Here is a 27,196-nt window from a genome sequence, read left to right as displayed (position 1 = left end):
GAAGCCTGGTTATCCATATTACAGGTTCTTACCTAGTTTGGAAACCAGTCTCCCAATACTGTCACTATATTATGAATTATTATTGTTAATGTTTAAGGGAGAAAAATAAATAAATTATTATTATTATTATTATTTAATAGTAGATAAATATCATTAGAGTCGTTGGAAACACGATATTGCAAACATTAAAAATAAGTAGTTATAATGATTGCAAATGACATGATAAACGATTTGGACTTATACAAATCTAGAACAAGGAAAATATTATAAGCAAACAAATTAAAACACATTGTTGACATATGGCAGTCATAATTATGTTTGTCGATTCTGTATTAAGATATTTGGAATCAAAATTTTATCAGTCAAGATAGTGTTTTGAGTTATAAAATAATTACTAGTTTAATTTAAACGCTGTTATGACGAACCCCTAGTCATTAAAATCTATATCGATGTAATTGTTTAAATCGTTCTTCTCTTTTCATCACAGAGTTAATACAATTTGACGGAAAGAGACACGATACCACTTTAGTTATGTTTAACGTAATTCAGTTAGGCTTAAATGTTGGCAGTCGAATATTCTAGAACAATACAGTATGAGTATTGCTAGATGGATATTGAGAAGTCGATAAAATCCTATTTGCTAACCTCACAGTTGGATAACCGCTCACCTATGTTAGCTTGGCACTAAAAGCAATGTTACACTTGTTCTGTTTGTTTAATTTTTGTTTGTTTTTAAATATGTATTGGCATCCTATTAAGAGCAGTGTTGCCTAGCGGCTTTTGCATGCGAGTCTCATCTCTGAGGTTGTAGGTTCGATCCCCGACTGTGCACCAATTCTTTATTTCTATGTGCGTAATTAACATTCGCTCGAACGGTGAAGAAAAACATCGTGAGGAAACAGTAGACCCAAAAAGTTTATAGCGTGTGTCAGGCACAAATGATCATGAAACAGATTCAGAAATCAGTAGTAGTTAGACAAGGTAGTTTTGGATCTAAAAACGCCTCACTATGATTACTTTCTTAAATAATATAAATTGTCAAAGACATACACTGTCCACCATCTTTAGCACCAAATTCCATAAGCATGGTGGCGAGAGGACGGTTTCCGGTGAGCACTGCCACGTCCAATGGAGACAGGCCGTCTGTGTTGATGCTGGAATTGATATTATACACATATACACATTATGCCAGTAGTACAAAAAGATCTGTGTAAAAGCATTTGTGACTTCGCACAAGGACTATACAAGAACGTATCTTATAAATTTGTTTTTATTGTTTGTTTTTCGCCTATTTACAATGCGCATAAAGTAACATTAATCAACATACTAAAAAAGCTCGTTAAAACCAACCTAACAAATTATTGCTAGACATAAGAAATAGTTCATAAATTGTTAGAATAAAAACAGTGTATGTAATGGTAACTCGCCTTATAATTATGCATTAAAATATATCAACATAACTAATGAATAGTGTAAATAGTCAAATGTTAAATGAATTTTAATCTAATTTATGTGCGATTAATTAGAGAAATAAATGTTTAAAATGACAATCAAGAACCAACCTGTTAACATCGACATCTGTGGAGTCCAGAATATTCCTAGCTTTGTCAAGATAGCCATGTTCTACTGCCGCAAACAGAGCTGCAACAAACAAGTACACATATATTTGTGTCCAATAATTTCCTACATTATGGATTGTAATGGAAAAAAAAAATTAAAATAAAACTTAATAAAAAAAAAATACCCTGCTGGTGTATGTCAATCTGCGTGCGGTTGTCTGTGTGTGTATCGATGTCTCTTGCGCGTGGGCGGGCGGGCGGCGCGCACGCACTAAGCGAAGGAAGCTCGCCCGCGCATCCTTCCACCAGTGCACCGTAGTGTAATTCTGTACGCGGGGCGAAATGAACATAATAAAACTTAAAAGAAAGAAAAAAACATAAAAAGAAACCAAATGATGATGAATTGAAACCAAAAAAATATGTCTGTAATTTTGAGAATTTTGAAAAATTTGAATAAATCTCTCTATTAACCTTTCTTCAATCAAACACATTATTTCGTGTTTCTTTTAAATTTCAACTGTCCAAGGTATATCCTTGATTATCAATAATAGAATACATGTGAACTAATTCATCCTCAATTCTAGTGTTCTGAAATAGCCTCTGAATCTCAAGCCTCAAAAAATGGCACAAAATTTGTCTCTCAGCGTAAACACAATTTCAGAGAAAGAGAAGCAAGAGGACTTCAATATGATGGCTTAGTGTTCAATTCAATTCTTGTATAGGAAAAACATTTTTTATATGGCAGGTTAATAATAATTTACGAAAAACATTGAAGGTCTTCCTACTAGTTTTTAAAAAATGACTTAAATTAAACGACTATTGTATATAAATATTATTATGTTAATGATTATTTGCGAGAAGCATTATAATTAATATTAATTGATAACGTTATGTGAAATATTATCGCTACAAATAATATAAGAATTTACTATAATGATATTACTTATATTATATAAAAATCCTTTTAAGAAAAAATTCCAAGCCAATTGCAATAGTGTGGCAGAATATGCGAACTTTAGATTGTACCACCATAACATGTTTGTACCAAATTCATATTAATAAAATATTATTATATTGAGAACTGCAACTCATCGCTTCTGAGAGTTGAGCTTAGTTTAGCTTTTAGCTTAGGACTACCAAAAAAAGACACTTTTCTTACACTGTGCATTAGATTTATTAAAGCATTTAATAAATGATTTGTTCAATTTCTTTAATCACCCTTATTTTTATTACATAATTCAGAAAAATCTTTAAAAAAAGAATTCAATACAATGATCATCATCAATCAAGTATCAAGCAATGAGTTTTAGGTTATGACTTATGGCAGCATATACTGGGATGGCGGTATAGTAAGGACATATATTAAGAACAGCTACGCCGAAATTATACTAGGTTTAAGCTATTCCAGGATTACTAGTAGACATTATGCTGATTCTTAGTTTTTTCTTGATATAAATAGTTTAGACTATTATACAATTAATAGTCTAAACTCTAAAGCATACTAAGTGGCACATATACCTATTCAATCTGACAATAATATTTACTTATAATACAGATATATTAATTAGATTAATCATGGAGATAATTGGATCTGCTATCTCTGCGGTGGCGGAGTGTTGTGTAATTAAGCTTATAGATCCTATAAGCTATTCGTTATCAATGATTTGCTGATTTCTAATTTATCGAATGGACTAAGAAACAAAAGATAGTTTGTACGAACCCTGGCTAGCACGTCTATGACTGAAAATGTGTATTGGCCCTTAAAGATGATACAGAAACGAGAGGTCAGAAGAGACAGTGTTTTTAAATATAAAAATATTAAATGTATCAAAAATTTCATAAAAAAATCTTAAGGAATTTGTGATAGCGACATCGTCTGAACGAAATTATTAAATTATTTGACTTCCAAAACTCCAAAAGTTCAAGCGTAACTTTTAATGTTTGCACCCTCTTAAGAAGTTAGAAATCTTTTATTGGCTACAATAAAAGGGTTCAATTTTCAAAAATCATAAAGACGATTCTATTCGATTTATACATAACTATGCCAGTCGTTATATAAAATTTTAAATTTCGAATAAATTATAGAAGAAAACAAATTTAGGTTAGGTACAATGTTTTCGAGTGTTATTTCGTTATAACCTTACGAATAAGTACATTGTCTGTTCCGTGGTAAGTGCGCTACTTCGCTCGTGCATACCACATTGCATTTCAAACACGCAACCAACAACACCGCAGTCACGCTTCCTCTATAGTTTTTGCTTAATGTTTAAAGGTACGACCCCCGATTTCCCCCGTCTGAAGAAATGAGGTTTTAGTTTCTATTTAGTTTTGGATTACTGTTGTGTTTTCTTTTACTTGCTACAGTTATAACCTAAGTTTAAGTTTCATTTATATAAATTAGGTTTTATTTAGAAGCGCGTATTGTGTATGTACATAAATTTGTGACGTGATATTTTTCTTGTATCTTTAAAACATACATGTTGTTTTAGGACTTTTAAATATGAATTAGTAAATATTTCGTTGAATCGAGAGAATGTTATTTTTATTTTTTGTAATTATACCCTAATAATTGATATCTAGATAAATTTATATTATTTATCTATACATAGACGAAATACTATATCATAGTTGGCGTAATATATAATTTCATACTATATTTTTATAATGTAAAAAAAATCATTGGCTCTTCAAGCTTTTAAGGCCTTCACACGTTTGTATCTGTTTCATGAGCATTTGTCAATCTAGTAGATAAGTAGGTGATCAGCCTCCTGTGCCTGACACAATCCGACGCCTTTTTGGGTTTAATGCAGGCCGGTTTTCTAACGTAGTTTTCCTTCACCGTTCGAGCGAATGTCATTTTCGCACTGATAGAAAGTCTATTGGTGCACAGCCGGGATCGAACCTACGACCTCAGGGATGAGTGTCGCACGCTGAAGCCAGTAGGCCAACACTCCTCGACCAAATCCAATCAAAGTTAGAATCCATTAAAAAAAATTCAGGGTATAATATTTTCTAATAATTGTCTTCGCGGTCATATTAATGCGTTAAATTCAAATGGAACTGTATCTTCATTTGTAAATTTCCTTTCCGTACATTTTCGTACACGCTTAATTGAACCCAGTTACTATGACAAAGCTCAAAAACCTTCATACTTTTCATCGAAATTAATTATCAGATACGATTGTATATTCCCTACGTCAGTCACGACGTGCGATGACTGAAAAATAATTTAGATAGTGATTTTCACAAAAACGCCCCTTATACTAAAGGCACAAGATTCATAACTGCGATTTGATCGACCAAGGCTCCGACCTTATAGGATCAATAGCCTTATTTGGCAAATGATACATGTCCAAGACAAGGTGAAATCGACCATTGAAATAATAAATAGGTATGAATGTGTTTGTATTAAATTTCTTCCGTCTTTTTTGACCTTCGGAAAATGTATGTTTAGTATCCTTTGATCAGCTTACAGGAGTGACTTAATAAATTGCACTACATATAGTTGCTATGTAATGTACATTCATATATATTTATTTCTAAAGGAAACAAAACTAAAACATCTCGTTACAATAGAAAAAATATCTAAGTATATAAAAATTAGATTATTAAAAAGTCGATGGCAAGTGGCCAGATGGGATGTCAAAATAAAAAAAAATATGGGAACGAACATTGTGCCACGATAATTTACGGTTAGAATAACTTTATTTCTCATATGAATTAAAATTAAATATATATGATTTAATTATATGTTTATTACAATTATTCTCAAAATGTTCACTCAAATAGTCTAGTAGTATGTTAAAGTACCTGTCACATTAAATATTTCTCCCAAAGCTCGCGAAGGTAAAAGGAAGATAATTTCCTAATTCCACTCAGACGAAGGCAACAGCGTGTAATAAGCGAATTATTGGTAGACATCATCACTGTACTGTAATTACAGTAAAATTTACTGTATTGTTTAATAAAGCAGCAGTAGGGTAAAAAGCCCGATTTACTAAGTTTACGTAATTCATATCAATCCTTAAAAATCGTGTACTTCGTTTTATATATGTTTCTTATCTTGTCGAAGCCGCGTACAAATTATTACTTTTTTAAAATGTTTGCAACTTGCTTGTAGCAATTCTAATATAATTAATGAGTAAAATTTGAGATGCCATATTTTCTGGTACAATTTTATGCATACACGTCGTTTTAGAAATTATAAATAAATTTAAATAGGTAAGTATATTAAGCGTGGGAGTGTGCAATTATTTAACAAATTACCGTCTAAAATTGTGCCACCTGATGATTATTTTTATAACATGGGGTCAATGGGCAGAAGACTCACGTGATGTCAAGTGACACCGGAAGTGCGTTCCGGAATTTAATCAGTACGTGGTTCATGAAAGACCCTATGCCGAATTGGTCCGGAAATAGTTCTGTGTGGTTCAGAGGTGATGCGCGGCAAAAACGCTCAGTTGTAAGATATATAAACCTACTGCATTTTCAACGTAATGTTAAGCACTTCCCTCTCGCGATGTGCGGCGGCCGCGAAATAATCTAAATAATGAAGCGGCATTATGTAAGCGCTCCGCAGTCAACTTAAACGCTCACACCACTTGCTCTTTGACTCATTAAATACTAAACACGTAATTATTTTATGTAATACTTGTGCCACTTTTCACGGCCCGTTTATTTTATGGATTTCCGAGGTGTTCATTAATTTATGTACGTTTTTCGTAATCGTGTCAAAGGCGAAAGCTTATACTCTTTGCTATACTTTTGTAGCACTTTTCAGTTATTATATGTATGTATGGTAACGAACGATACTATATTTAGCCCACTTAAAAGGACCGAATTTACTAATACAGAACTATTCACTAATTTGAGAAGAGAAGTTTCATGCTAATAAATATAGTAATAATAAACAAAACAGTAAAAAGGGGAGATTATGGAAATTATAATTATTAAACGCCAAATTAACCCTATGCTCTCATTTTCATTTCCCTATGTTGACTACGAATAACTACAACAATAGACAATAAGTAAAATTGTTTTACAATCGAACAAAACGCAATCAATTGTTGTTCAAATTCCCATTCTCACTATTCATTAACATTTCACCGATTCGCCATTTAACTTCAATTGGTACTAATAATGATGCTTATTTACGAGTATTGCATGTCATATAAAACTTATACGGTATATTCACGGCGTCATTGTCATGTCAATAAATGAAATATTTGACTTGACATATTGTCATATAACCCCTAGATGGGGCATCCACATACATCGCGTTCCAGCTCTCTTTGCCTCAATTAGGCAACTTTGGAAGCGCTACGAGAAACTCCGATTAGCCAGCAGATCATGCGACTCAAGTGGAAATGTTTGGGCCATAGACACCAAAGAGATTCCAATTATATGCCCAAGCAAGCGTTTGATTGGAACCCGCAAGGAAACATAGCCATCTCAAGAACTTGGCACCCTACAGCAGATGAGTAAATAATATACTTCTAAACTTTTATTTAGAAACAAGACAGTATAGTCGACGTATGACATAATATAGTCATACGTATGTCAAAATCTATTACTTATTTGACGTACGAATCAGATTTAGCGCTTAGATTCACCTGAATCTAACCCTTATAAAGTAGAGAGATCTATCACATAGTGCTTATTTTAATCATAAGTAGTTGATTTCATACTCAGCTTATAGTTAGTTAGATCAATCTGTATTCCATATTTCACATGTGACTATGTGAGGGTTTTGTTTCCCTCTCATAGTACATACACATTCAACGCGTATATAATAGTAACAAATTACTTATCTTGCATGACTGATCGTAAGTTTGCGATTGAAAGTAATAGTAATAATAGCTCTCGATGCGGAAGCAATGCTGCGGAACTTGCACCCGCGCACGACATTTATCATCGGAACTGATTTTCAATGTCACGTATAACAATTTAAATACAAACTGACCACATTTGAAGAAATCCAACCTCTTTTGACACAGCGTCAACAGATCAAGATGACTGGAGCACGAAATATGCATGTCACTTCATAGCACTTGTCTTCGCGACTGATGAGAGAGTCACACACTTTGACCATTGTTGCCACTGGGGCAGTCGGCGACTCCCCAGATTTGCGAAAGTTTACGGTTAAACGCAACTATTACCATTCTCATCATTCATATTAAACTGTCTGCACTGAACAGTTATGTGACCTCGTAATAAAAAAAAAACAAATTAATAACACTAAGGGCAGGTATGATATCTAAGAATGTTTTTAACTTAAAAAATCTAGAACTCTTCGGATTAAAAGCGTTTAATTAATCGAAAAGTAAAATGTTTTTCTTGGTTCTCTATGTGTTTCTTATCAGATATCGCATAGAGACGAATTCTTAATTTCATCACAATTTGACAGAAAAAGACCATTGTACATATTAATGTACTTTAAGCTAAAACTGAAAAGACTACATACATAAAAGAGTTTTTATCTTTACAAAAATACATGTCCCTTTACACATAAAATACTCAGAATTTATCAGTTAATCCGTTCATTTGATGTAGTTTTATAATATAAACATTATCTTGATAAACTGTAAGCTAAGTTTACAGCTGCAGTACTGATAGGAGGCTGCGGCTATTTAGGTAATGAGGTGACAATTTAACCTGAGCACCAAAAACTGTAATTACGGATAGTTAATGAGGGACCATCAAGTTACAGTCCGAAAAGGTCAATGTTTGAGGCCTGGTGGTAATTGTTTCGCAAGCATCGTGCGAGGCGTGCCTTACGTAAGGTTACACTTGAGATGGCAAGTAGGTTGCCATAATAATAATTAATTGGAATTTAATTATTGTATTACAATGAAAACAAACTTGCACTCTTATTTATGAATGGCATTACTAGTAAGATTGACAAATTATTATCAACGACAATCTCTGCTTAATATTTGTATGAATAATAGATTTGCGTGTGGGGGCGCTATGTGATTCTTCATACAATGATTTTTTTCAATGTTTTATGCAAGTAAAATAGTATGTATGTGTTAAAAGAATAGCAATACATATATCTAAGACTTGTAATTGATCAAATATTAAACGTCTATGTATCGGCAAAACAAAAATTTCTAATAGAACGCAAATTTATTACATTTCCATAACTCGACGTTTTGTTGTTTAAAAAAATATATATTTACATAATATGTAGTACTCGCTTAAACTAAGATTTAAACACAGATGCGGAATGCGGGCTACAAGGAATCATGCTCGATACAACGAACTATTTCTGTTTATTCGTTAAGTGAGATGACAGCAGATTTGCTAATTGTTCCTATAAAAGTTAATTTTCTCATTTTATGAATATTTTTTATTTGTTTTTCCTAAATAATTTCTTTATGTGCAAAGTTTTGGTTGGATATGCATTTTTGTTAAATGGCAAATGGTTAAATGGCATGATGTTACATTTATTAATTATAATACTGTATGGCCATGATAAGTTATAACCAATTCGATTTAAATTGATTTCTTTGAAATATTACGCATCAGCTTTAAGACTATCATTTTAAGTGACTTCATAAAGCCCGATAGAATTTCAAAATCGAAGTATAGTTTCCGATTACTTATTTTCCACTGCAATTATAACCGTTATTGCTAATATAGTATGTTGTCAGTCGCGTGTTTTCACTCTACGAATGTTTATTGCAATGCGCCAAACCGGCGTCAATTCTTATAATAAATATCAATTCCTATCCAAGGATCCCCATTGGATTGATCAATCCTTGATAGAGTTTATCTCTTTGTCATTGGCGCGACAGTCAGATGTTTCAGAGCAGAGGAATTAGTCATCCACATAGTCTAAGAATGCTGTGAAATATGAAAAAAAATCCTCGGAGCAATGAGGTCGCATGAAGTCTCTGAAGTGGCCTACGTGGATTTAGTTCTGGTAGAAGGGAGGCTGGATTAATTACAAGACTTAACAGGCAACGGACCAAATGTACGTCTCAAACTCAGTCACAAAAACGCACTGGTTTTAATTACAACACAGTTGTTAGAGACGTTGAGACACAGATGGAAAATAGAAAGGAAAAGTATGAAAACATGGAGTTTCACTGTATCGGTGGGAGCGTGGGAAAGACAAAAACAGAAGAGTAACGACCGACTGTTTGCGTTTACGATCGTGCTAATGCTTGTTTTCTCGCTTAATGGTTTCAATAGTTGAGTAATGCACCTGCTTACAAAACTCAAATTAATTGTATTAAAGTGACTAACACGATTTGTATGAGGAAAATGACACTCGCGAAATATTCTTATTACGTTTATATACTGTATATTTTCAAGTACTAAGTGTATTCCTTTTATTGTACTACCTGGTCACCCACGACTCAAGAATGTCCTAGTGTGATTAGCGTCTGTAAAATATTTCAATAATAAAATAAGATTTAATTATTAAAGTTTTCATTTTTGTTTTTGTGTTCAATACAGGTTTTCTCAACATATTTGAGAAATTCCGGACATACTAATGCTCAGCTGGACCCACCAGAATCGCTGGTACTCACCCAAACGCAATAGAAATCCTCACATCAATATGGAGTAATTATCATCAGTACTGCGCGATTCCCAGGTCCTAGTGCTACTAATTGTCACGATAGGTAGAGTTTAAAGAGTACCCTACCATAGGGGAATGACTCACTCCAGACCTATACCTACTAAAACCAACCAGTAGTACCATCACGACCGCATCGAAGAGCCCTCGAAGCATTCAATTCTATTGGGACCTCAGCGGCATAGACATATCAACAAAGTAGACTGCATAGGTGGCAGGAGAAGGGCGAAACTCCTCTCCCCCCGTCCTCTCATCTATCAAAAGGCCTGGTGACCTGATCATAAATAATTACTTAATCATTGGATCACTATTGTTTCAAAGTTACGGGTTACTCATGATTTATTGTAACATATTAAATATGCAGAATCAACGAGGCGTACAAACCGGGGCGGTGTAATCTCAAATTAAGGAAATTACACGAAGATATTACGACATAGCTCCGTGCTATACACTAGTTGAAATGTATATACATATCATAAATATATTATTTAAAACAATGCTTGTTTTGTAAAATTCAGATTCAGATGACAAGAGCATTACTGAAAAAACTTGCTTCTAATGGCTGTTTTGCCTGGCCATCGAATTCGGTGTTTGCCAGCTAAGTAACAACCTATTTGCGCTAAGTATTTTATTATAAATCACTCAGATTAGTGTGTTATTGTTATTTTTCGATTATTTATATGATAACATGCAGTAAATAAAATGGTTATCTGTTAGACTAATACTGAGGAAACTAATTGAAATACTATTCACCATATTCTTTAAACCGTATAAAGTTTAAATCATTATCTCAAAAGTACTGAAAATATGTGTATGATTAAAATCAAAAAGCATCATTTCAGTGTCTTAGTTTTAGATAAATTGTGTGCCTTACAGCACACAGGTCAAACATCTTTTTACAATATATAAATCAATACTAGAATATATACGAAATTCGAGATTAAGCCGGGACCAATTCGGGTTTCATTGGCTTTGCGGCTTTTCGTAATAAAAAACGATTGGTCTACTAGATACGATAGTACATATAAATGCTTTTGAAACGAAAACTTTCTACATAATTGGAATGATATAACCGGTTTAATCTGTAATAAATAAAACTAGAACTAAAGAATATATAATAATCAATTCGCTTTTATTAAGCAGAAAAATTTACGTGCATTCATGTCATTAAAGCATACTCCTATTGATTTACGAAATATAACATAACAAAATGGCCGATGTTAAATAAAGATTAAATCGCGATTACAATAGCAGATAAATAATTCGGTTAGGTCATCGTGATATCAATACGTCTATTATCACTATAGTTAAATCACGTTTTGTGAGACACCTGTTATGGTAATCTTTAGTTGACCGGACAACCGCTCGACTTTACTGACCGGTTCCGTTTTTGTGCCCTTACCACATACAGCTTTCTTATAGGCATAATAAATTAATGGTAGCGTAATGCTATGTAATCCTTTTTGCGATTGACGATATTGACTTACTGCCTTTTGACCTTTAGGATTTAATCCTTAGATTTATAATTCACTTTATACACATTTTTGACTTAAATAATGCGCCGACCATGTTAGATGTTATGATAGGAGTTTACGTATATATCCTAAGAGTCACTAATATTGACCACATCAGAACAAAAACTTAGACCACAAAACCAGCTGTAATGTAGTTGGCAGGTCATATTGCAATGTGTACATACAAAAGATGGACCGCAAAAGCCACTGGAGCTTTAGGAAAAAGAGACGTGGGAGGACGACAAAAGCTGACGATATCAAAAAGGTTTACAGGGTGACATGGATGGAGGAAGCAAGGAACAGATACAACTGGAAAGTGCAGAGAGGAGCAGACCCAAAAGGGGTCCATACTGCAGAACACGATGTGGACACATCACATAATAACAATATTTATATAAGTATATAAGTAATAACAAAACAAACACCCATCTAATTTGTATTTATATGTAGTATGGAATCAAAATGGCTTTATTATTATTATTTAATTATTATACGTACTTAAGTAAGCCGAAGGTGAGAGCGGCAGCTTCCTGTCTTTGGGCGGGGTGCTGTAGACAAATGCCTGATTAACACATCCGCGGGATAGCACACAAGTATCACTCTCCGAACCACGCCGTTGCCGTCTTCTTGCCTCAGGCGCAATGAGTTCAATTTCAGGTCTGTTGTTCGCTTTCTTCTTCTTGCCTTTATCGGGCGAATGGATATGAAGAATCGCCGCTGCCTTCGGTGGGATCTTCTCAGGCACCAGAAGCTCTTTCGCCGAAACACTTTTTTGCTTTTTATAAAATAGATCACTGAATTTCTTCTCGACCTTCTTTGGTCGCTGCGGTTTTAACACCAAGTCGACGTCACCGCTCTTCTTCCTCATGTTGGCGGGCGGATCGAGTTTTCGCCTGGTCATTGCGGGAGTTTTCGACCGGTAGGTGCCGTCGACGCCCGTGTACGCTACACTGTAATCCTTCTCCGCGAGTAACTGCTTGGTGAATAGCAGTTGATCCTTCTCTAGGTCAGCCGGTGCCTCGTCTTTGGACCTCCAGCGGTTGCCGATCAGTCGCAGGGAAGCGCGCACGGAGCGAGAACGGCGCAGTCCACCCTGCTCCCTCTTGAACTTGTCGAGGAGGGTTTCCATCGCCCTGCGACGGGACAGGCTCGCCGCCCGCTGGGCATGGCACGCTAGATCGACTACGCGCACGCTATACACTCGATAGTTACGTAAGTCGTTCTGCTTCCGACGTTCACTCGCAGCGGCGTCAGGCGGCGCAATGCTACAAACGTCAACAAACAATTTAACTTCTGGTTCGACCTCGGAGCTCGGAAGCAGACCGTCACCTTTGCGGTGTGCCTAGGCGGCGCACTTTGATAAACTGTCCTCGTTAGCATGTACCGTCTGATAAGATATGTTACTATTTGGTATACACATGTCACTGAGATTTCGTGACGCATCGAATGTGTAATGAGATAAAAATAAAAGATCGCAAATAAATGAATGCAATAGATTGGTGAGTTCGGTGACATATTGATTGATATTGAAAGTTACAATTCACTCAAATTGATTGAACGATCGTGCAAAAATGATATTGAAACATGTAAGTTGATTCAAACAACAGCAGTGATATAGTGCCCCAGACCTTTTGTAATAGAACTAGTACCTCCGAGTATAAAAAGACGTCTATCAATATAGGTTTTAATGAAAAGTGGAAATTAAATTGTAAAAGGTATTCCGTGGAACATTCCAAGCGAGCTTTACATTCACTCCGCTGAGCTGCACATTTTTGTCTTTGCCTATTTTCTTTGACGTATTCAGTAAAATCGCGGCGTTCTCAAATTCAATTCGGGAGCTACGCGGAATTCTTTTCTAAATTTCGTTTAAAAATCTCTACAAAGGCATTAGAAAACACTGAACAGACGTTTCGGTTAAGGAATAGAAGGAATAGTGTGGAGGCAATTAGAACATGTTTTGTATGCTATTTTATGGAGGAGAAACCTAATCTGTAAATTTTTGGTAATCATTTTTAATACATATATATTCCTATTACGAGTGTAAATAGACATAGGAATGTATATAGCTTACGTCAAGTTAGGAGGAAACAAATCATTCATTGAGTATGATTATGGTACATTATCGGTGTCTTAGAAATCCCGAGTCCCTTGCGTCTCAAATATGACATATTTCTTTAAATACGATAAATAAATAATTACTTAATTAAAATTACATGGTTTGAAGTAATATTGTCTTTTATAACTCACTAATACGGACTAATAGTTTAAACTTTAAAGTATAGACTATCCAGTTTCCATTAATCTTAAGAGTGAAGTTCGTACAGCAGATTGAACCCCGCTGAACATAACGGACGAACTTCACACATCTCGTGAACTAATTTACTTAAAACTTGTTAACACGGGCTTCGTATAAAGTTTCGTATACACTACAAAACAAGAACCTATAATAAAATATCAAACAGTCATTTGATAGCTAATGCTATATTTTAAATTTTGCGTTTTTCACTATGATGTAATAAACGTGTGTGTACATCACATAACATAATTTTAGTTACATTGGTTTAATGCACCGTGCTTTACTTACACTTGCAACTCAATCCAATAAATAATAGAATATCTATGGTAAATAATTATCATATACAGTTTGGTTGCTTTAACACAAAATCCATACATCTCTATATTACTAAGAGATATTTTCATATTTAGACATCAACAGCATACTTTTTTTAAGTGTAATTGTTTTTCTAATCAGATTACAAAACTTATCAATTGAGGTGCCGAAATTTCTAATAAGGCACCATGTCATAAACAGCCGTCTCGCCTTTGTTATTGCTAATTGCATTAACACATGTGCCATTATTCTTAGATTACATTGCCTGCAGGAATTTTTTGTCTCAGTTACTAAACGCACCATTGTCACCTATCTATTATAGATATATAAATTATTGTAATTGGTTCAATTTGATGTTTTTCTCTCCTGTCCCTGTAAAAAAGGTCTCTATGACGAAGAAAAACGAATAAAAGTTGACACTGTATAGTAGTATAAATAATAGTATGTCTAATCTGTAGTAGCTCAAGAATGATTTTTCATGCCCGTTGGACTTATGTCAGAAAGCATAGGCTAGTTAACTTATTTTCTAATATTACCTAGGTGAGGCAGAGGGCGTCCACAATGGTTCGCTATTGCGTTTTCGCAGCCAACTTACATTTCAAATCAAATTCAAAAATTATTTTTCTTTTATTTTACTTAAGTTAGTAATCGTTTATTTAAAAGCGGGTGCTTAAACGAAGTATTAAGACAAGCATAAAATTTGTGTGTCGCGGTGTAAGTGTCAAAATTTCAATCTCACTAATCTACGAACAGTCACTGGATTACAGATTTCCGTCTGGACAGTTTCACAAAAATCGAAAAGAAACATTTATGGTTTATTTTTATGTATGCGCTTAAATTTAATAAGTGTTGTGTAAATTCACAATTAATTTAATTTTTTGACGTTCATAACTGTATTTGTTTAACTATATGAATAAAGATATTTTTGTTTGTTTGTTGTAAAAATTCTGACGAAGATTGCCTAGTGGCATGCATCGTAGAGGTTGTAGGTTCATTACCCGATATCGCATCATCCGACTTTACATCTATGTGCGAATTTAACAATCGTTAGTAAACCGGCATGCTTTAGACTCAAAAGTAGCCTATTAGAAAAATCAACGAATGAACACGAAACCAGACAATGTAGCGTCACTGACTTTTTTTCAATGTAAAATTCAATTTGTTGGGCATAAGTCCACTATTCAACCACAAAGCAACGCATTTCTATTTATATGTAACCTTTTAAAATCCTATTGTTCGTTATGCGGACACGCGATCTTTACAACTGTTTTTGATTAAACGTCCATTTTTATTACTAAACATGATAGATGTAAATAAAAGCGAAGTTATATTGAGGATTGAAGTAATTCAGAATTACTAGAGTATATTATATAGTATCTATAAAAAAAATAGTATTTTTGTCAAGAAAATGTTTACAAAATTCTAATCCTAATTATCTAGCGGACTGAAATATACAACCTATTCACTTACCTACAAAAATAGATTAATGCACATGTGAAATGATATAAAGATTTATACAAATAAATAGCCTTAACAAGAAATGTTAGTTACCATGAATACATTATCTTCATAATTAAAAAAAGTGATTTTATTCAAGTTTTGTATTGCTGTACCATATGTTTTGTTTGTACATTTTATTTAAGAATATGGCATTGATTCTTGGCAGTACATTGTGTCTAAGTTAGAAAGTGGATTACTTAAGAATAGAGATTGAAATCAAGTTTTATATGTCTACAGTTAAAGTATAACATTTTGTATAACAATCTATGAACATGGCATTTAATCAAAACAATATTTAAACCTGATAATTATGTCATGTTTAGTTATTTAAGGTAAATAAATTGATAAGTATACACATAAAACCATATAGATTGTGCTATATTCAAACAGATTTAAGTCCTCACAAATCATATATCAATAAGTAAATTTGAATAAATGTAGGCCACATGTGGCATTGTGTACATTTCTATATTGTCCAACAAATCAGATTTAGCTAATGTGTCTATATTGACATATTTTTGTATGTACTATTTAATTTATTGCTTAGGTTTTATATTATATAAAGGAGATTACAGGCTACATGTTATTGACTTTAATTATAAACAAATTTACCCTATTTCTAAAATGAAATGAGTTGTTTTAATAGTAATTTAACATAGGACCTTCAGTAGTTAAAATGCCTTGAATTAACAAAGATATTAGGTTTGATTGCAATTTTTTGTACATATGACCTCTATGGTGATGTAGGATTTTTAGGATGGTAGTTAGTATGTTAGGCCGATACTGTGTTTAATCCCAGCATAATTATACTTTTAATTTCATTAAACACAGTTCTACTATGAAACAATCAATAAATAAAATATAATAATACTGAAATAAATATAGAGTATTCTCAGATTCTGTTTCCTGTTGTTTTAAATGTGGCTTATTGTTTCCTTTTACTCAAATATTCTGTAATTACCAAGCTATTGCATTCATTGGGATTAAAGTGTGAAATTTCAATCAGGCAAGTCTGTGCAGACAGTTTCGACATTTTATAAACAAAATGCAAATATTACGTTGATTGAAAAGTTTTTAGTAACTTTATCTCGTACTTGCTGTCGGGTCGTATGATTTTTATCCTAATTCACCGCATACGGTCGTTAACTAATTACTTTTTTTTTAATTGTACATAGAAATATCGTAGACCGTGTACAGCCTAAAATGGGAATCACGAGGTCTACGTCCAGCTTAAATTGGTCAGATCTGTTAAAATTCTGAGAAAATTACCTTTGTAAACGGCTGTTAAATCATTGTGATAGCAGAACTAAATGAAGCTGCTTTCGACCTCCGGGTATCGATATAACGTAATAATCAGGTATAGTTATTGTATTATACAATTGTTAATGATTAAAACAAAGCAATAAATAACACTACACAAAATAATTCAACTTCACCTCACTTTCACTCTGTACACAGCAAAGTATCGTCAAAAGAGTCCTTTATAACACAAACATAGCCTAATACCGAATACATTTTGTATACTAAACCATATTTACTTAAATTTGTTGAAAACACAAGGATTTTATAGGATTTAAAAATATTTAAAAAAGTTTTGAACCATATAACGTACAATCGCAATCAAGTCACAACACATGTTTAATGTGAAGTTGCTGCGAAACAAAACACGCGGCAAGGCCACCAATAACAGGACAGTGAATGCTTTCTGTCAGTAGGGCCAACATCTAGGCGTTTGCGCATCAGTCAACGGCCTTTGTAAAACTAATGAATGAATAGCGATCGTTCGCACTTCAGACTTAATAGTATTTTAAAAATAAATCATTTTATTTTTACTTATGTATTGTATATCACAGAAATACTTTAATTACAATTTGCATTAAAGCAATATCTATACCATATATATACAAGTATTTATATAGGCGTGAGTATAAGTTGTATTAAGTTTTTTGTTTGTGTATAAAATATAGGTTTTAATTAAGGAATCGCCACAAGTTATCTACTTTTATTAATATATTTTATTTACACATGAAACGATGACGTAAAAATACTGTGTGTGTAACAACAAAAAGTTAACAATGGAATACCACGCTCGATGGGTCTGAGGGTGAAAGTATCTAACTCGTGCAATACCTACTAATTATTATAGTTACCGGTAACTATAATAATTAGTAAGTATAACAGATAGGTATTGTATTTATTACTTAACTGAACTGCCTTATTCATATAACATAGTTCCAATTAATGAAGTGTATTTAAATTAATATTCTCTATTTTTTATATTACAATCTGAATTTGTTCGTTATTAAGTTGAAGTTCCATCGTCATTATATGACTAACCACAATCTGTAGTAATTTTACTTTAGAACGTTGCAGAAGTAAACTAACCATTGTGGTGACTGGCAGAAAGACCAGCGCTATAGAATAAGTCTGTTCCACAGCATAATTCTCAGCCAGGGCCAATGTCAACCACAGAACGCACACTTTCACTTCTTTCCTTTCTTTTTTCATTATTATTTTTATTCTTTGTATGTTTCTGTGTATGTGTGTTTCGTAAGTAATAAATGTTACGTTCTGTTATGTTAAGTAGTAGTAATGACAACAAATATAATTAAGTTTTATCGATTTGTTGCAACTCGCAACAAGCAAGCCCTTAATAAACATTACATAAGGTAAGCTTCCTGCCCGTTTGCCCCTTTTATATACAGTAAAAATAGGACAATTGAAACAAAAGTATTGTATGAGTTCTTTCACTCCTGGTCGCGTACTTACGATTCTTCTTTCAGTGCATCACATGTTCTTCTTTACCATATTTCCTGTCAGGAACGTATTGATTCAATTAATTTTCGGTCCAATAAACTGGTCGTTTCCACTTCTTTTATGGGATGGGGAAGACCATATTTAATTACAAAATATAGCTTAAGCTATGCTTGAAGTAGGTTAATATCCTGACGAAATTTAAAGAGAACTAAAGGAAGCGATTTACTACGAAACTGTTGGGAAAAATGTTCTTACGAGTGAACGAAGACAAAGAGCAAGATTCGTGTTTCATTTCCTACATGGTGTTTGGCCCGTGAGATCTAAGTGTGATTGTGTGCAAACCACTATAACAATAATGCCATTAAAATCGCATTAAAGCCTTTATTTCCAAAGGAATTGTAATAAAACTTCATTAACGAACGTAAACGCAAATGTATCTTATTAGTTTCACGTGAGTACAGTCGTGGTCAAAGTCAAACCACTCAGAACGCCAAGCAATTGAGGTAAATAAGTTTATTTGAATGTGTACCTAATCGCTTAAACCAGCAAAATAAATGTATCTACATAGTACATATGTACATACATACAGAGAAGTAATATATATACTAAAAAAATATATAAAGTCACTGGCGATATAACCTTTTTAGGTCTAGACCTCAGACTTCTGTATCTGTTGCATGATAATTTGAACATGAACAGCATGCTATGGCTGACTGACGCTGTCGACTTTTTGGATTTAAGAGAAGTCGGTTTCTTCGTCACCGTTCGAGCAAATGTTAAATGCGCATATAGACAGTCACTGGTGCACAGCCGGGGGCCGAACTTACGACTTCAGGGATGTGAGTCGCACGCTGAAGCCATGAGGATAATACTGCTGAATAATAATAATATAATATATATTTAAAATAATTAATACCAAGACGAAGTAACTTAGAAAGTGTTTCGTTTCTTCCAAATCGACGTATGATCTGATGCATTAAATGTGTGATTCATGAGCCGTTAGATTATCTTTTAGATTATTTTATTTTAGATTAAGTTTCGTAATTTGTTAGTATTACTTTTTTGAAAATAAATTTCTTTATCGGCGTTGGAATAAAATTGACCGTCACATTTTTCGGTTACGCGTCGCAATTTTACATTACGCGCCATCTTTTTCTTGTCACGGTTGATTCAAGAGATTCGAAGCCATTAATAACAAAAATATATAGTAACGATAACAATAATTCTATTACAATTATTGAAATTCTGTAATTATCTTAGTAGTAATAACGTAAAATGAAATAATTTGTATTATGTGTTTCATGTCTATGATATAAAAAGCCTTTTGTTAAACTTTAACTAATTTAACTTTACTTAACCAATTTATGTAAAGTTGCAAGTAGTAGATAATTTTTCGAAAAAAAAATAAGGTCATAAAGAAGGTTCTTACGTGTGTACACTGGTTTAAAAAAAAATACATAGCCATAGCAATGTATAAAAGTCGTATATTTTGATATGCTTGGTTTAATTGCCAACGAGGACCCAAGCAATCGACTATTTTTGATTCTATCCCATAGTATTAACTTTACGTCCGGATCGTAATAAATTAACATCTAATCCATGAGTAAACAAAAACCAACCTTTCTATGGGGTAAAGCTATAAAAGAGAAGTGCGTCTTTATAAATGTAGACGCCATAATGTTGACTACGAAAGAAAAATACCCACTGTATTTAATGGAATCATTAAATAAAGTATTTCCGAACCATTTCGATTTAGGGTCCTTCAAAAAAAGAGCGTACCAATTCTTAAAAGGCCGGCAACGCACTCGCGAGCCCTCTGGCATCGAGAGTGTCCATAGGCGGCAGCATCACTTAACATCAGATGAGCCTCCGGCCCGTTAGCCCCTGTTCTATAAAAAAAAATAGATCAGGGATTTTGTGTTTAACGTATTTTTAATATTTCATTTAAATCAGATTGATACCAATAATCAATATTATATGACTGATGACTGTTCTGTTGAACACTTCCGAATCGTACAAGCTATATGTATAACATCGCGCTATCAAATTAACGCAAGTGAAAAAGTAATTCTGAATTGGGAGGACACATAGACCCTTAAAATTAGATTTGTTTCAGAGTCTATAAAGATTGGATCGCGTCGAATTTCTAAACACTAATATAATTAGGTACTGTCACTCCGTTTGCAGGTATTATGTCCAAAACAATACAACCTTTGTTTAGGGATGTCGTCATTGAAAGGAAACTTGATATCCCTGTACTACTGTGTTATAGTGGCACCTTTTATTCTCGGCCCACGCGAAGCTTGAACATAAAATTGAAAGCTGAAAGCTTGTGCTCGCCTAATGCACGCTTTTCTCCTTGAAAAGTTTAAACATTACATTCAGTTGGGTTTGTTTCAGACAGGAAAATTTGTGAGTTAAAGTTTAAATTGGACTTGATTTGGAATATTTTTGAAAAGGATGACCAAAATTATTTATTTAATTATAATATCTTAAGCCTATTGTGATTCTGAACCATGATTAAGTCATGATTTCGAAGCTTAGTTGAATACCAAAATTAAATTTTTCTGATAGTTAAAAATTATAATAAAGTATCATTTATCTTCCAAATTATTTTACTATGCAAAAATACGTGAAACGTTGATTGCTGATACTAAACATGGACAATAGTTTTGCATAAACTAAAGAGAAATGGAGCTGAGGAATATTCAATTGCTTGAGAACCTTTAAAAAAATATTCGGTTTGTTCCATATGCACAAAGCTTAAGACCCTTTAGACTTTTTCTTTAGACTTTAGACTTCAATAAGTTCCACTTTTGTTCTGATAACTTAAAAGATAAACGCATTGTTTGGTGTCCGAATACCGGAAGGAATTTTTCATAACAAACCTCCAAATGTATCCTACATTTGTAGGATACATTTACAGTAGAAATAACTACTTTCATCTATGCTACCTTATATTACAATTTGAATGTGTGCGTACAAAGTACATATGTCAGAAGTGAAACTTCTTTGTAAATGAATTATTACTAAGCCCCATTATAGATGATCATGTAGCAGTATATGATCACTCCGTGTATTTATATATCTATATTTACACTGTATACGTGGTAAATATAAATATATAAATAATCTGCGTTTACTGTATAAGACGTTGTGCGAAAGAATTTCTGTCTAAAGTTCTCATATGTACCTATTAAACGATTACATCAACCAATAGCGTGTATTTTTTCTCGATCTCCCTTTCTCACTCTCTCTCAATGGGTGTCAATCATTCTCTCCCTTTTCTTCGACAAAAACGCTGCACATCGTGACGTTTCATGCGTAAAAAAATACTTTCATGCGCCAAGTGTCATCAAAATAAGAAATAGGATTCACCAATTTTGTTTGGACTTCCACATTGTCAGATTTACGTCTATTTTCGATATTGATTGTTTTGCAAAATATTAACGAACACGTGGTCTGTGTTATATTTATTTTATTTTATGGCAATAGTTATAAACTTAAGCATTTTAAATAATTAACTCAAAATCTTCAACGCCAATTTAAAAAAAAAACAATATTAGAATTCCAAATTAGAGTTAAAAAATTATTGCCGTGTAAAGCTAGTTTTTAAATTAGTGAAACTATGATACGACTGTCACGATGAACCTACATTTGAGAAGAATTATATTTCCATTGGGAGGAAGCACTCTGTCTAGGGCAAGGGCGGGGGGAGAGATCAGGTAATTCATGACACCGCAAAGTCGCCATTAAACCTGTCTCGAAGTTGCAGTTAGGACTTTGATATACGAACGACTTGCACGCGATGCATTAGGCATTTGTTTTAGATTTGTAGGGTATTATGGTAATATACGTATTGAATTGGGTAAAACTCAGAAATATGGAATTAAACCAACTAAATTTTAACTGGTTTAAATATTCAAGTCTTTCCTACAACTTCAATTTAGTTCCCTTTGGAGTAGAGACTCTTGGGCCCTGGAGTTCAAGTGCACAGGCGCTAATTAAAGATTTAAGGTGCCCTGTAGATAGTATCGGTGAACCCAAAGCTTGCTATCCTCACTCAACGAATAAGTATCGCAAAAAAGTGAGAAAATACTGCCATCGTTAATAATACTGATCCACAGGGAAGACACATTTGTTTTTTTTTTTAATTTCCCTTTTTTTATTATTACTATGTAGGTTAAGAAAATTGTAAATACTGTATATTTTATCGTAATGTTTAAGTTTTAATATATGAGTGTCTAAGTGCTCTAACTCCAATTTAATATGGGCTCCACATTGTTACGATAAATATCCAGGAACGATTTAATAAAGATAGATTTATTTTAATTTCGATTGCAGACAAAACAAAGCTCACTATAAATTTAATAAAAACTGTGAAAGTGAATCATTTGCACTTTATAATAATAATAATAAAAAGTCTGTATTCATTTTTTATTTTTTATTATATCTTGAACGCTTCATTTCCGTTCGTAATTCAGCACCTTACAGTCAAGTCTTGGCCACGACCAGCTTCTTATACCTTCATCTGTAAAGGAAACGATGGCAGATCCAATAAGATCTTATTGCTAATTAATTGGAACTTCCATACATGTAGATATTTTTCTTCATAAAAGGTGGAGCACAAAAAGAGGCATCAATAAAGCTAATTCAACTCCATTTCTTATCTTTATAAAAGCGTTTATACGGTTAAGGAAGCCAACGGAATGTTAAAATCTCTGTACGTTATGAAGCGAAAACTTTGCTTGGGAATTCCTCCAGGAACGTCATAATTCGGGAATAGTTAAAGATTGTTTTGTCTCGTGTGACGTCGTGTCGTCGTTCTACGCGAAGTATCGATTCGCTTATTGCGAGGATTAAACAAATAAATACTTATTGTAAGATCTAAATAAGGTTTAATTTTCCTTAACATTTCACTTTCCTCCGGTCAATTTCAAAAATTAAATTTTATTCATCGTTAATAAATATTTTTTTTTCTACCTAGCATACCTTCCCTATCATTGCGATTCATAGCTCTTAAGATTAGCTTTTAGTTTTACAGTGTAATCTGTAATTATTTTTAATTTAATTATTCAAATTTTGCACTCCATCCTTAATATTTATTTTTCCTTACCAGGGCTACCTGGAAGAGATCGCTTATAAGCGATAAGGTCGCCTGCTGCTTGTTATTTTATCCAAGCGATGATAAATAAATTATGAGACACATTTTGAGACTTTAATTTCACTTGGTATACTGTACAAATCTGTGAAATTACAAGCTTCTCTTGGTAATCGGTCTCTTTTTAATACAGCAAAAAACTATATGTCAGAATGAGACAAAGAATTCTTTAGTTGAAACGCAACATTTCCTCTAATAATATGTTTAGTTGACAACTTCTAATAAAATTACCCACCTTTTGATTAAATGAAAGATAAAAGTCTGTCTAAAAACGGTTTTTTCCTTACAGGTCTTATATATTCGTAACTTGCACTAGACAGTAAGTAAACGCACTAGACACAGGAACCGATAAAGCTGAATAACGTGTTTAAAAGCTTTTGAACTTAGCACTGTCGGAATAAATTTTGCTAAACTGTTGTTTGATAGCAAAGTGTAAAACTTCGTCCATTATTTACGTCAGTTTTGTGTTTTGGACTTGACAGTTTCGCCCAGTATCTGGAAGGGCTGTCATTTTTAATGAAGCAAATAAATAAATGAAAAATCATATATTACATTAGACCACCTCAACAAATATTAAGCCTTCGATAAATACTGTTACGATATGAACATAATTTTATTTAAATATTCGTAATTTCTTTGAATATTTAGGTGTTTGTCCTTCTACTCACATTACTATTTACTTTAATGTCAAATCTATTGCTGACAAATTTATGTTAAATTTTTGGGTTAGATTTGATTTCTAGATACACAATGCAAGAATTAAATTCGTATTTAATTCTTGATTTAATATATCATTTTAATAATTGAATGTATTATTTCGATTGTCAATTGTAACAATAGGGTTTTATTAATTGTAATAGAATTATTACTATCAATAATTGTAATAGAATTATTGATAGTAATTCTATTACAATTAATAAAATAATTAACTTTGTTTATTAACAATTCGGCTTAGGGTCCTTCAAGGAAAGAGCGTACAAATTCTTAAAAGGCCGGCAACGCACTCGCGAGCCCTCTAGCATCGAGAATGTCCATGGGCGGCGGGTATCACTTAACATCAGGTGAGCCTCCTGCCCGTTTGCCCCCTATTCTATGAAAAAAAAACTATCATTGATATCGGTATTATTTTTATTTTTTATTAATGGCTTCGAATCTCTTCGAATCAACCGTGGTGTGACAAGAAATAGATGGCGCGTAATAGATAAATGTGACGCGTAACCGAATAATGGTACGGTATTTTTTTCCAACGCCTATAAAAATCTTTCACTTTAATAAATACACACAAGTTAACTAACTAGGCAATATGTTAATTAAAAGACAAAATAATATGCATAAAATATGTTTTAAACGACTCTGGCGAGGATAAACTTCACAGAGCATTGTAACTTTGTTTTAACTTTATACAATTAAGTGTATCCATGGTAAGCCCTGTGGTTATGTGTTTTCGGCCTTTCTGCTTCAGAGCGTTTATTATTAATTCCTAAACAAAAGGTTTATTCATATAAATCAAATTGTTTCCTTTCAAATTTATTTATATCCCTTTGAAACCTTATCCTAAACATTTATATTGAGTTATTTTTCATTTGAAATCATATTTCATAACAATACTATGGGTGTCGTAATAAAATAGTATTATTAAATTTGTTGGTCTAGTGGCTTCATGCTACTCTCATCCCTGAGGCCGTAGGTTCGATTCTGTGCATAAATGGACATTCAGAAAACACCGTGAAGAAACTAGCTTGTCTTAGACTGAAAAAGTCGACAGCGTGCGTCACGCATAGGAGGCTGATCATGATGTTTTTTTAATTTCATCCAAATAAAATAATCCTTACTCACGCATATATATGTATAACTTATATAAACTGTCACTGAGATAATCAAAGTCATCCGCCTGTATTGTCCCGAAAGCTGACAGGATAAGAAAGCGTAATGAGTTCAATGACACTTCTCTTGCATGACGTGACATTTTTGCTCCGCTCGATTCAAACTGCTATTCATCATAATTAAAAGGCATTAAGTGATTTATCACTGTGATTTCCTATGATTTTCAACTCGTGAAATATAATATATTTTGTTTTTTTTGCGATTTATACTTAAAAATAAAGACTTAAAGAATTATGAAGGCAGTAAATACTTTTTACGCCACAGAGGACGTTATTTTACCTCGTCTGTGGCGCAGTTGCAGGTGAACGAAATGAAATGAAATGTCTAATCCGGGCTTCTACTCTGTAATTTCAAATTGCGATATCATCCTGACCTCAACAATGAATTCCTAAGGTTTCACCCAGCAGTACTGATATTGAGAGAACTACATCGAATTTGCATACAAAATAAGGATCGGTATCGCTATCTCTATCGGAAGTTGCAGAATAAAAAGAGAAAAAAGAAAGTTTGATGGTTTCTTTCAGATGGTACATTTATTTGTAAAAGCTTGCGAAAGCTCGGTAGTGTATATCAGTGATATACACTATTGAAACATAAGAAAAATAAAATATGTATAAGATTTAATTTGACAAGCACTTATAGGCAAACATGAAATCGAAGACAGAAAAAACATCTGTGTGTACCTATGTACACGCGTTAGAAGTTATACTTATTTGGAGTACTAAGATTTTTTTATCTTGGCAGACTTGACACGCCCAGTTTCTGGAAGGGCTTTCAATGTTAATATCGCAAACTAATTTAAATTAAAAATTTATATATATATATATATATATATATATATATATATATATATATATATATACTGTCTCAACAAATAAGCATAAAGACTTTGATAAACACTACTACGATATAAACTTAATTTTATTTAAATAAATTCATGATTTCTAAGTATATTTCTGTTTTTCTGTTCGTACATTTACAGTCAAGTCTAGTATCTGTCACCTCATTTAAAGCTCGTTTATTTAAAAGTCTAATTCCACTTCCCTTGAAAGATGTCCTTGAAACATACGTAGTAATGTACCCTTATAACTCATTACCGTGCTCCAAACTTTATATATATATAGTGCTGTGTAAATAAATATCTGGTTGTTAGACAATATAATAGACATTTCTAATTTACACCAGCCGTAACTTTTTCTTACAATTGCAGTTATAATTTAATAGCATGTTAACGTGAATTTGTTTATTTACAAGTATACATATAGTAATAGGTGAAGCCTACTTTTGAAAATAAAAATTCTATTAAATATTATTGGCGTAGAACATTATAATTTGTATTATGTTGATAATATTATAATATATTTAAATAACATGGTGATGTCGTGATAAAATAATATAAGAATTTTATATAATAATATGACTCATACTGTAATTTCTATTCTGCCTTTAAGACTAATTTGCACGCCATTATGTGTGGCAGAATATGCAAACTTTAGATTGTACTACCATAATATTTTTGTACCATATTCTTGGAAATAAATTCTTAAGATTCTCCTACAGTTTTTCCCCGAGAAATTTTACAAGGGGCAAACGTCCTCTTCTATGTAACTTAGTTATTCCCAC

General features: G+C 33.0%; 1 protein-coding gene across 3 annotated transcripts in view; it reads right to left on the bottom strand.

Annotated features, from left to right (window-relative positions):
• Window positions 1-27,196, bottom strand: part of LOC111000143 (ankyrin repeat and fibronectin type-III domain-containing protein 1) — a 114,492-nt gene that overhangs the window by 9,918 nt on the left and 77,378 nt on the right. For 2 of the 3 annotated variants that reach the window (XM_045629791.1, XM_045629793.1), the window contains 3 exons: window positions 1,745-1,885; window positions 1,563-1,641; window positions 1,051-1,154 (listed from right to left, as the gene is read on the bottom strand). In XM_045629791.1, the coding sequence (XP_045485747.1) occupies window positions 1,051-1,154; window positions 1,563-1,641; window positions 1,745-1,885 (324 nt within the window). Of the gene's footprint in view, window positions 1-1,050; window positions 1,155-1,562; window positions 1,642-1,744; window positions 1,886-12,158; window positions 12,926-17,040; window positions 17,393-27,196 lie in introns of those variants that run through there. The other variant, XM_045629792.1, reaches the window with a different exon arrangement.

The sequence above is a fragment of the Pieris rapae genome, chromosome 10, assembly GCF_905147795.1.
Source record: "Pieris rapae chromosome 10, ilPieRapa1.1, whole genome shotgun sequence".
NCBI classification, from domain to species: Eukaryota; Metazoa; Arthropoda; class Insecta; order Lepidoptera; family Pieridae; genus Pieris; species Pieris rapae.
This window is presented reverse-complemented; position numbering and strand designations above follow the sequence as displayed.